Here is an 11,937-nt window from a genome sequence, read left to right on the forward strand (position 1 = left end):
CATGCATATGTTGTCTTACTCATATGTAGGAATTGCCACAGGGCTATAATGATACAAATGTTTTTAGGCAGTTTTCATGAGATGAGAAGAAATGATGGCACCACATTTGGTGGTGGTTTCTATTTGTACTATAAGAAACAAGTATGTGCTATAATTTAATCAAAATTCCACCTATATCCCAGCAAACTGGGTTCGCCAGCTTTAAATTCTAGCATGGCTGTGGCTTAATGCTTAAGTTCACTTAGCTTGGTTTAAAAAAAAAAGTCACTTTTGGAAGATCAAAAGGATACAATTGCTAAGGAAAAGGAAAGAGTACCTGTAGAATAGTGCTAACAAATGGATTTACCCAAAGCTCTCATCTTCAGCAGGAATCTGACAATGCAGAATACTTAATCTGCTGCCCAGCAGCACTCCTAGGTATTGCTTTTGTCAGTGTGTTCTGCCTGGGTACAAAGCTTTTCATACTTTTAATGGACAGAGCATTATTTTGCAACAAATTTTGAGGCAATTTGTTTTTTTATTTTTTTTCTGTCACCATTTCAAGCAGGTGTAGATTCCTCCTAGACTCAAACCCCAAAGAAAGAGCATGCAGCAAGTCTGGTACTGATATAATCTATTTTACTAGAAGCCAGGTAGGGAAAGCTCTGGCACAGGGAGTGCTGGCTCACTCACAAATACTCTGAGACACTGACGATTTCCAGGCTGGCGTTGGCATCGCCGGGGGCCGTGGCGGCGCAGCACGGGGCCCAGTACCGGTGCTTGCCCAGCCCGTGGGACAGCTCTGCCAGGAAAAGCTCCCCATCCACCCTGTAGGGAATCACATCTGTGCAGCCCAGCTTCAGGCGACCCATCCCAATCAGCTCCGAGAATGCCTGGAATGAAGAAAACCTGGAATTTGCCACCTGGACTGCAGTGAAGGCACTTAGTCCCTTCAGCGTGCTGATCTCCAAGGAGTCTCATTCCAGCACCACCATATTATAACCACATAAAAAACCCCAAATAAATTAGGTGTCTTGTTCACTAATTGGTGTAGTCTTCCCAACAATGGAAAGACAAATTAGAACAAATGAACCCCAGCCTTCTCAAGTGAGTTTAGAACCAAACACTTACCATACAGGTGCTTCTGTCAAGTTTGTTCCCCCAGATGTAAATATGGGAAAGTTTCACATTGGATTGCATTGCTTGTGCAAGAGCTACAAGTCCTTTGCCAGTTATATTGTTGCTTACAATGGACAACCTAGAAAACAGAGAAAATGTTTGCAAACCATAGAATTCCCATCTTTTATTTTAAAATAAGAATTTAACTATGATTTAGTCTTATTGCATATATAATACATATATAGAACTTCTTTATTTATAATACCATTATTTATTTGCATCAAAGCCAGTCCAACTCTAATACCCTTTTCAGGTTGCCAAAAGCAGTTGGCCTCTGGATTTACTCTATTTCTCAAAGCACTTTCCTGACTCTTGCAGCCAGGTTGTTCACTACTGAGTTCTTCAGTGTCTGTGACTTTGCTGCATGGTGGCCAGGTCTCATCTCTAGTCTGCTTTGAAGCCCGAGCCTTGGCATTTATCCAGGCTAAGCTTTGATCTTTGTGGAGTGGCAGTTATTTTTATATTAGTGAACCTGCAGGGCTTTCAGAGGCACCTCGAAGCCTCCAGCTCCTCAGTCTCCTACTTAAAACTAATGGCTTCAGGTAACATCTTTGATCAGCTTTTACATCCTGCTGGCAGGGGTTTAACACAGCTGCAAAAGACACCCTGCTGGAGAGATGACTGCTCTTCTGGGTTCACCTGGAAGCGAACTTAAACAGAGGATTTTCTTAAGTGTTGGATCAGAACCAACCTTATACCAGTGAGAAATCTGATTATCTCAAAATTCTGAAGACCTACAGCTCTTGTTTTTGTTCGTGCACTGCAGGGACCTGTACTTCAAAGATGCAGAAAGAAGGAACAGATCAATTGCCTCACCCTCTTAGAGTGGGAAAAAGCTGTGAGAGCTCTGAGCAGACCTGGGGCTCACCTCCAGCACCCCAGGGTGTCTCTCAGGTCTTGGAGCATCTCAAATGGCAGCAGACACCTATGCTTAGTAAAGAAATCCCACCCAATCTCTCACTATTTTTTTTTTTCCCCAAGAGGGAAAAGTTGTCTAAAACATTTGGAACTTCCTGATTTTCCTGTTTTTATCAATATGAAGACACAGAGCTGTGATGCCATTTCAGCCACTCTAAGTCCAGGTTTCCTACCTGCAGTCTCTGGGGAAGCTGTGCAAATACTTACACCTGCAAACTCCTGTTCCACGTTGCCAAGGCCTCACTCAAGTAAATGGCTCCAGCATCTTCTATTCGGTTTGCATTAAGATCCAGGATCTCCAGGGTTTGGTTCCTTTTTAGTAACTCTCCCAAAAATTTCACACCATCACAGATTATGTTATTACTGAAAAAAGAGATGCACATTTTAATTTCTTTTTTTCTTTTTAAGTTGCTAAGAGAATGAGTTTCTAATGTGCCATATGTAATCACTCTCACCAGCTAAGGTCAAGGTATCTCAGGCTGGAGTTTTTATACAGGGCCTCACACAGTCGCTCTACACCAAAGTTTTTCATTTCATGCTTGCCCAAGTGTAGCTCCACAAGAGAAGAATTACTCCTCAGCATCCGAGCTATGTGAACTGTGGCCTCTTCCTAGAAACATACACTCAACTTTATTAAGCTGGACTTTAGGATAAGATACAGTTGTGCCTCATTAAAAGGGACATATGCAACTAACTGCAAGATCTGGTCATCATTAGTGTTCTCTTTTGTATATTGTATAAAAATAACCACAAAACAACATCTTATGATAAAGCTAAAAAATGAAAAAAAAAAAAGAGAAGAAAAATACTATAGAATATTTGCAGTTTTACAGTATTGTCTACATCTCTGCAAATATCAGTGAAGCATCAACATTTAAATTATGCCTAACCAGTTTCTCTCCCTGCTATTGCTCTTAAAAAACTGAATATTTGAGTCAGTCTTTGCTAACATTTGAAAGTATTTTGTAATGATGTTAATTATTTCATACAAGAATGAATTGGTCAAAGTTTTTACTTGATCTTGGTGATACTTTCCAGCTTTAAAGGTTCTGTAAATTGTATGCAAAAGAAACAAGACTTCTGTGGGAAAAAATACGTCCTGCCATTCTAAGGCAAGGGAAGATTGTTCAAAGATGTCCTGTTTAGTTAAGAAAATAACTGATTGAATACTGTGGAGTCAAAAATAATGGAAAAACCCAGAAACCTCAGAAAATGCTACAGCTGAAGGCGGAAACAATGACAAGTAGAGTCTCTGACAGGTCCAGACCTGGTCCTTACTGTTACCAATAGCAGTAGTTTAAATTTACTTCCAAAGCTGGGGTTAGGCAGATCAAGCCCAGCCTTAGAAAAGAAAGAACTAAAATCTTCAAACCATTAAATTTACCTTTGGGAATTGAGGAGGATCTGGCTTTCATTACAGTTTAATTTTGTTATCCTGCCATCAGGAAAACACTGATCCTGTTCCAGACACCTGAGAACTGCTACCAGGCAGGTGACTCCACCTCTACCCAGCTCTGGCAGCCAAGACCTGAGCAGCACCAGCCATGCACACAGTGAGACAGCAAAACCACCCAGCCCAGAGAATGTGGGGATTGCTGCAGTGTCTGTCTTCTTTAGGCTCAAATAAACAGCATCCTTTGTGCTCCCCCTCGTTTCCTGCTACACAGCATGGCTCTCTCAGTTTGCTGAACAGTGCAGGAAACTCTATGTTCTAGCAGCAGAAGGAAAATTTGCTTCTCCAATACCAACCCCCCTCCATTAGCCCATTATTTAACAAATGTACCAATAAAGAATTTTTTTTTAAATTTAACCTTCTAGTTAAACAGGGGCAGTCAGTGACTTCATAAAACTTGGTACCGAAACAGAAAAATAACATTCCTGCAATAATTTTCTCCAGTTTGTAAGGAATTCCAGAGAGCTGTGTAGTTCAGATGTCCATAAATAAATCAGTACTGACTTGACTTATGCCCCTCTCTCTGAGCTGACTCCACAGTCACTCACACACCTGTCGGTTGGATAGCAGAGGACGATTTAGGTTTATGGCTTTGAGTGATTTGTTCTGAGTCAGGGCTATGGCTGTTGCTACCAAACACTGCAGGCCCTGGAAATGAAAACAAACAAACTCTCTAGAGAATCTTGTTCAGTGTATAGATCAAGCTACCAAATTACCATTACTATTATTTCTGCCTTCATCTACTCCAGAGGGATGGGACTACAGCAGGCAACTGCTTACAGACACATAACAGATTTTCTGGTAGTACCAATGCCAACTTCCTATAGAATAGCAGAGTAAAATTAGACTAAATAGTACAAATGACATGGCAACTCAGAAAATAAAAAGCAAGAATAATTGATCTCAAAAATACTTGTCCATTCAATTAATCCTGTATTTTGATTCCCTGATTTATGAGGCAAAATCAGCTTATATGCATTCCCCTAACATTTATCCAACAGGTAAATTCATATTTAGCATGAATCAGGCAAATTTAGATTTTTTTTTTTAAATATCCTTCTAATTTGTCTTCTGTTTTATATTTATGCTGCTTTTCAAATAGCTGGTCTGTACCCAAAGCCATCTCGTTTTAAATCCACTCCATGAACTCCCTACCAAGCACACACATACCAAGCTTTTGAATAAATCCTACACTGCCTACGCTTTCCTTGTTCATGTATTCATAACATCTGCACACTTTCTGAGGGGTATTCCCCCTTCTGGCTCAGAAGCAAGTCCTGAATTTCTGGGAGACAAATGTAGGCTTTTAAAAGCAATTCACAACCCCCTAACTCTCCCTGTGTACTGTGTAAGAAGTCTCAGTGCCCAGCTCTAGGAGGAACCCCATTGTCCAAGAGTAAATTAGGTGCTTTTCTACTCAGTTCAGCATTGCTGTTCTTATGTACTTTATAGGTCAAGCTCTGAGAGAAGCAGCAGAGTTATGAGCAACTTTCAGGGGTTACAGCACTGCACATTTTAGAAGGAAAAGATTCTCCAGGGAATGAGAAGTCCATTCTTCAACATTAATTATAAAGGACTTAGCTTAACAGAAAGGAACAGCAGAAACAAACCTCAGAAAGTGTGCAAGCCAAGCACTTGAATTCCTAGAGAGACACGATGGCTCTAAAATATCCCCAGTTCTGACTTCACAGGTGCTTTATGCAGTGTGCCTTTCCAAGCACGCATTGCAATATTATATATTGTGTTACCTCTGGCTGTCACAAAATCAATGACAACAGATGGCATTTCCCCTTAATTAAGCACTGCAGGACCCTTGGGATACCCTTGAAAGACTTACGTCTTATTGCTGATAATTCTACTGGGTTACTCACCACATCACAGTCTCCAAGATCCAACTTCTCTAAAGTTGAGTTAATTTTTAGCGTTGAAGCAAAGAACATCCCACCTTGGTTTCCTATTTTGTTTCCAGTCATTCTCAGGTGCACAAGACTTTGATTGTTCTAGACAAAAAAAAAAAATAAAATCTATTCCTTTAAGATGATCTGGAAAACAACATTGTCCTGTTTTTTTTATGTGAGTTCTGCTGGTTGTCACACAACACAACCTTTCAGAAGAATTGTGTCTAAGTGATAACACTGGTTCAACTCTTAGCTCAGATTTCCCTCAGTGGCACCAAACATGAGAGTTGGCAAGAAAAACTCCTGTATCTGAAAACTTTTGTTTCTCCCAAGTTCATGAATTTCATCACACTCATGAAAATAATTCAGGCAAATATTTCTGCCTAAATTGGCATCTGAGATGCAAATTGCATTAATACTGATTTAAATCTGGTAAGCCTTGTATGAGCCCAGCATTTTATATCTATTGCACAGCCTTAGTGTTCTGCAGGCCTGTCAAATTTAGTTAAGATCAGTTCAGGGTTCAAAGACTGTGAAGGAAGAAGAAAGAGCTCATGTGAGTGTCCTTTCACAAACACAACAAATCTTACACACAAGCCTCATTTCCTTGGGAAACCACATTAAAAATAACAAACTTGGGTTTGTGGTGCTGCTGTAAGGCAAAGTTTTGAAAACATGTCTCAGACATCTTGAATCAAGACAAATATCGATGTCAAAGTACAGGCAAATTTAATTTAATATTTTGGGGGGAGAAAAAGGACGACATTATATATCCTGCAGCATAGCATTTTTCACACAGAAAAACCCAGCTGCAACAGTAGTGCTTTTTATAGAAAAACATGAGTTTTTATAGATAATTAAGTGTTAATGGCAGCACAGTGCAACTTTCTGTTGTGTGAGATCTGATTTCTGAAGGGTGCCTTGGGAAACCAGGCAATCCCTGTGACACAGCAATATGCTGAATGGAGCACAGACAGAGGCTCCTTTCAGCCAGCTCTGATTTTGGCAGCACAGCCAGTACTAGTCATCAAAAGCAAAAATATCAAAGGAGATGCCATTGCCTAAATCTCCCAGGCAAATACTCACATGGAGTGCTCCTGCTATCAGCTCTGCCCCACTTGTGCCAATGTCATTGAACATCAGGTTCAGGTACCGCAGAGTGGAGTTTTCCTTGGGAACAAACAAAGCAGGAAGCAATGAGAGGTTTTGTCCCAAAACACAGCTGCATTTTCAAAAAGGAGATACACATACAAAACTCTGCCCTTTGCAGCATTTCAGGAAGTTCATGAGTTGGAGAAGTAGTTAAAGAATGCCAATTTATGTCAGGTGATGAGGGCAAGGCATAAAACCTGTCATGGGGAGGGTCCTCATGGGGCCTCAGGAACCACCCAGGAACTCTGTGCATGAGGCAGGTGGTCAAGATCAGATGCACAAATTCAGGCATTTTGTGAACCTAACAGTGCCCCTCAAATTCTAGGAACACAGGCACAGGGTGGTAACTCACTCTTTTCCACCTGTATCCCAGTGCTTACAATGACGAAAAGGCTGCATTAAAATTCCCTATGTTTAGGCCTATAAAAACAGAGTTTATAAAATAGCTGAACAAAAGGCTCTGGCACACTTGACACAACCATTACCCCTTCTGTTGAACTGAACTGTGAGCCTAAAAGCCTCATGGTTTATTCCATCATTCTTTACTCAGGACATTGCAGCCAAATGTCCAAAGGCTTTCTACCAGAAATTAAAAATCTCCAGAGAATACAATCTGAGGTTCTAGTTGGATGGATTGGGATGTGATAGTCAAAGTTATTGGAATTTTGCTAAACCAGCTCATTCTTTTCCCCAGTATACCACATATAAATATTACTATAGACAAATAAATTACAAGTTGTTGAAAGACAAATATCTCTTGGCACCTGGAGGAATGTTGCCATGGTCTTTGCTCCAGCATCAGTCAATAAATTATAGGCAAGATCCAAACCTGAAAAAGATGAAGAACAGTGAATGTGACAGATGCATATCTACACTAAACCGATCTCCGAACAAAAACAAAGATGAGCTAAGGCTGAAATCAACACTGATCATGTTTTCTGGTATTAGCAATGTCAAACACACAGGGAAAAATCTTACCTGTGACAAAGGCAGCTTGGCCTAAGCCAGAGACAAGAACTCTAAGATCATCATCTGTAACTCTTGGCACAGGCACCAGATGATTATTTCCAGCCAATTTTAATGTGAGTCCTTTTGTACTTCTGCATTAACATAAAAACATAAGCACATGGGGAGAATTAAAATGATAGAAATTAGTTCCCTCTGCAGATCAGAGGTGTGCCCATGCCTGCCCTCACTGGAGCTTTTGCACAGGGTTATCTGCTGCTGCTCCTGTGGTAACTCCACGATGTGACCCAAGCAGTACCTCAGCACTGCCCTTTCTGAAAGCACTGCTCAGCTGCAAGGCTATGCTTGCATTGAAAGCAGGAACAACCAAGATGGGGGGAAAGCAGATGGAAATAAAGATTATCTCAGAGGTTACCTCATCATCTTTTTTACTTGCTCTCTTTATTTATTTATCCTTCCCTCAGGATCAAAACCTAACACAAACCATTTCATTTTCTCAGTTTTTTCCCCCCAAAGGACAATTAACTTTGAACCCAGCACTGTCCATGAGAAGAAGCAGTACCCAGACCCTTAATGAGAGAGAATTTGAGTAGTTAATAGCTTGGCAGGATTCAGAACAGCTCAGGGAAGTATGACCAGCTGGAAGGTAACTGAGGCTTTTTAAACAGGAGTGAAACACAAAGAAGAGAGTTAGGATGACTAAACACTGCGTTTGGCTTCTTTAGGGGACAGAAAGGCACCATCCTACACATTTTTCACTTTTTTTGATTTCACTGCTTGTAAAGCTGCCCAGAAAGGATATATAGCTACAACCTTCTGCCAAGATGATGTCAAGATGAGTCAAACCAGAACTTCAGCAGTAAATGTTAAATTTGATTTGTGTTTAAGCCTGAAACTGCATGAACTTTCTCATTTTTCAATTCGTCATCCTGCAACCCTGTTTAAGGCTTTCAGAAGCATCTGAAACACCCCGTTTGCTATTTCCTTACATTTCCTTATTTTTATCAGCTTCTTGAAGCACACGAGCAATGAAGGGGTTTTCAGGCCGGCTCAAATTTTGACAGGCCTGTACATAATGCAGGTGAAGATCTGGAAGAACCGACATGACCTGCTGGAAAACAAAACCAAGCGTTACTGTATCGTTTTGGCAGCCTAGCAACCAGGAGGGATCTGCATAAGAATACGAATGGGCTCGGTCTGGGTTACAACTCGTGGTTTGGAGTAACAAATACAGAAAAAGCATGAGGAAAACGGTGGGTGTGTTTTTGATGTGCTGTAGTTGGTTAGAGCTAATAGTACCAAGGCGGGCCATTCACTTCAGAATTGAATTTGATAATTCTTGTGGGTTCGTTCCAGCTCAGCATACTCTGTAATAAACTCAGAGACAAAAATGTCTGAACTAACAGAGAAGTGATCCCTGTGGCAGCTGAGCCCTGCAGGCCTTACCTGAGCGATGATCACCTCTGCCCTGTCCCCAGCTCAGCCTACGGTGACCGGCCCGCGGTAACCGGGCTGCTCCGAGCTGACCTCGGTAACGGAGCCCGTTCCCAAAGGGAGGGTGTCCCGGAGCCCGTTCCCAGGGAGGGTGTCCCAGAGCCCGTTCCCAAAGGGAGGGTGTCCCGGAGCCCGTTCCCAAAGGGAGGGTGTCCCGGAGCCCGTTCCCAAAGGGAGGGTGTCCCGGAGCCCGTTCCCAAAGGGAGGGTGTCCCAGAGCCCGTTCCCAAAGGGAGGGTGTCCCGGAGCCCGTTCCCAAAGGGAGGGTGTCCCAGAGCCCGTTCCCAGGGAGGGTGTCCCAGAGCCCGTTCCCAAAGGGAGGGTGTCCCGGAGCCCGTTCCCAAGGGAGGGTGTCCCGGAGCCCGTTCCCAAAGGGAGGGTGTCCCGGAGCCCGTTCCCAAAGGGGGTGTCCCGGAGCCCGTTCCCAAAGGGAGGGTGTCCCAGAGCCCGTTCCCAAAGGGAGGGTGTCCCAGAGCCCGTTCCCAGGGAGGGTGTCCCAGAGCCCGTTCCCAAAGGGAGGGTGTCCCGGAGCCCGTTCCCAAGGGAGGGTGTCCCGGAGCCCGTTCCCAGGGAGGGTGTCCCAGAGCCCGTTCCCAAAGGGGGTGTCCCGGAGCCCGTTCCCAAAGGGGGTGTCCCGGAGCCCGTTCCCAAAGGGAGGGTGTCCCAGAGCCCGTTCCCAAAGGGAGGGTGTCCCGGAGCCCGTTCCCAAAGGGAGGGTGTCCCGGAGCCCGTTCCCAAAGGGAGGGTGTCCCAGAGCCCGTTCCCAAAGGGAGGGTGTCCCGGAGCCCGTTCCCAAGGGAGGGTGTCCCAGAGCCCGTTCCCAAAGGGGGTGTCCCGGAGCCCGTTCCCAAAGGGAGGGTGTCCCGGAGCCCGTTCCCAAAGGGGGTGTCCCGGAGCCCGTTCCCAAAGGGAGGGTGTCCCAGAGCCCGTTCCCAAAGGGAGGGTGTCCCAGAGCCCGTTCCCAGGGAGGGTGTCCCAGAGCCCGTTCCCAAAGGGAGGGTGTCCCGGAGCCCGTTCCCAAGGGAGGGTGTCCCGGAGCCCGTTCCCAGGGAGGGTGTCCCAGAGCCCGTTCCCAAAGGGGGTGTCCCGGAGCCCGTTCCCAAAGGGGGTGTCCCGGAGCCCGTTCCCAAAGGGAGGGTGTCCCAGAGCCCGTTCCCAAAGGGAGGGTGTCCCGGAGCCCGTTCCCAAGGGAGGGTGTCCCGGAGCCCGTTCCCAAAGGGGGTGTCCCGGAGCCCGTTCCCAAAGGGAGGGTGTCCCAGAGCCCGTTCCCAAAGGGGGTGTCCCAGAGCCCGTTCCCAAAGGGAGGGTGTCCCAGAGCCCGTTCCCAAAGGGAGGGTGTCCCGGAGCCCGTTCCCAAAGGGAGGGTGTCCCAGAGCCCGTTCCCAAAGGGAGGGTGTCCCGGAGCCCGTTCCCAAGGGAGGGTGTCCCGGAGCCCGTTCCCAAAGGGGGTGTCCCAGAGCCCGTTCCCAAAGGGAGGGTGTCCCGGAGCCCGTTCCCAAAGGGAGGGTGTCCCGGAGCCCGTTCCCAAAGGGGGTGTCCCGGAGCCCGTTCCCAAGGGAGGGTGTCCCAGAGCCCGTTCCCACAGGGGGTGTCCCGGGCCGGCAGCAGGAGGGAGCGGGCGGGGGCTGCCTGGAGCCCCCCGTGTCCCCTGTGCGGGGCTGAGCCCCCGGTGCTGCCCAGACCCTGCGGACGGGGCATGGCAGGTTCCTCAGCGCACCCCAGAAAACAGAGTTGGTCCCCGAGGAGTCTTTGCAAAACTGTCCATGGTTACACGGATCAGCTGCTCCTTCAAAGATTCCTGTGCTGGCCCTTTCCTGCAAATAAATCCCTCTGGAGATTTTACCACTGCCCTCCTAGGCAGGAGGGGTGGGCTCCATTTTCCCGCACTGCAGCACTGTCAGGAGCTGTCTGTGCCGGGTCTGTCTCGTAATCTCCTGCACAAACTTCCCCCAGCTTTGAAGAATCTCCCTGACACAAGAGCACTCAGACTGCCTGGACAGCCTGGAGGAGATCCCACATCATCTTTGGCCTTCCCTTTCTCATGTTTATGTGAGGAACACCACGTTACACACTGCACCTGCATCCTCCACCAGCTTAAACTGTGTCAGGATGCTAGGTCTGAGTGAAAAACACTTTGATGTTATTCCTAAAGGAATGTGTACTATGAAAAATGTATTTGCTCCTTTAACTTTTATTTTATTGATACCTCCCTTTTGTCCATTTCAAGTTCTCCATTCCAACCAAGTGTCACTTTTCCTCAGCACAGTGAGAAGGGACATTCCACTGGTACACACCCGAGCCTGGGTTCCTCATTATTGCCGGCATCTCAGCATTCAGGCAGGGAGAAAAAAGCAAGAACATGGAAACACTGACCTTTATGTTGAATCAGAAGGATGGAATCCTGACTGGAGCGACTGCTGCAGTTTTTCAAATCTTTTTTTTTTTTCCTGTGTATACTGGAAAATAAGAGCTGAATTTGCACAGAATCAACACGTCACAAAGTGAGCAAAGGGCATTTTAAAAATGGATATGGTATTGTTAATGTCTTTAACTCCATGAACATTTGCTGTTCATTTGATAATGAACAATTATGCACCCTTGGGCTATGGTAAGCATAAGAGTATTCACAGACATCCTCATTTTAGGGTTCAGAATATACTTTCCTTTTTATATAATGCAATGCTTTTTTTCCAAGAATTATTTTTTTTCACTGGTGAAATTTTCTTATTGAAGGTTACATTTACAGAGGTTGTAATTTATGCAAAAAGACTCTCTTTTAGATTTCATTAATTTAAATTACTTTCTCTTGCACTGTGCATACAAAGGAAATGAAGAAACAGACTAATGTTTCTGCTAAGAAATAAAATTAAACCCGTAAGAAACCTTTCCAGCACAGGAA

The 11,937-nt window shown here is 45.0% G+C and overlaps 1 protein-coding gene across 1 annotated transcript; it reads right to left on the reverse strand.

Moving 5' to 3' along the window:
• Positions 1-668: 668 nt before the first annotated feature.
• LRRC34 (leucine rich repeat containing 34) lies at positions 669-8,650 on the reverse strand. The gene is made up of 10 exons (XM_062499278.1): positions 8,535-8,650; positions 7,558-7,679; positions 7,344-7,408; positions 6,514-6,597; positions 5,401-5,529; positions 4,082-4,177; positions 2,532-2,686; positions 2,284-2,439; positions 1,111-1,237; positions 669-872 (listed from the first exon to the last, which is right to left on the reverse strand). Exons 1-10 carry the CDS (start codon positions 8,648-8,650, stop codon positions 669-671), a joined length of 1,254 nt encoding a protein of 417 aa, XP_062355262.1.
• Between the last annotated feature and the right edge of the window lie 3,287 nt (positions 8,651-11,937).

Source organism: Cinclus cinclus, chromosome 10, assembly GCF_963662255.1.
Source record: "Cinclus cinclus chromosome 10, bCinCin1.1, whole genome shotgun sequence".
Taxonomy (NCBI): domain Eukaryota; kingdom Metazoa; phylum Chordata; class Aves; order Passeriformes; family Cinclidae; genus Cinclus; species Cinclus cinclus.

Excerpts from the sequence above, each read along its gene's own strand:
- LRRC34 (XM_062499278.1), bottom strand. The coding sequence starts at position 8,650 with ATGTCGGTTCTTCCAGATCTTCACCTGCATTATGTACAGGCCTGTCAA. Across the intron at positions 6,598-7,343 it reads CCATGGCAACATTCCTCCAG|GAAAACTCCACTCTGCGGTA; the intron begins GTGCCAAGAGAT and ends TTTGTTCCCAAG. Across the intron at positions 2,440-2,531 it reads AGATACCTTGACCTTAGCTG|TAATAACATAATCTGTGATG; the intron begins GTGAGAGTGATT and ends CTCTTTTTTCAG.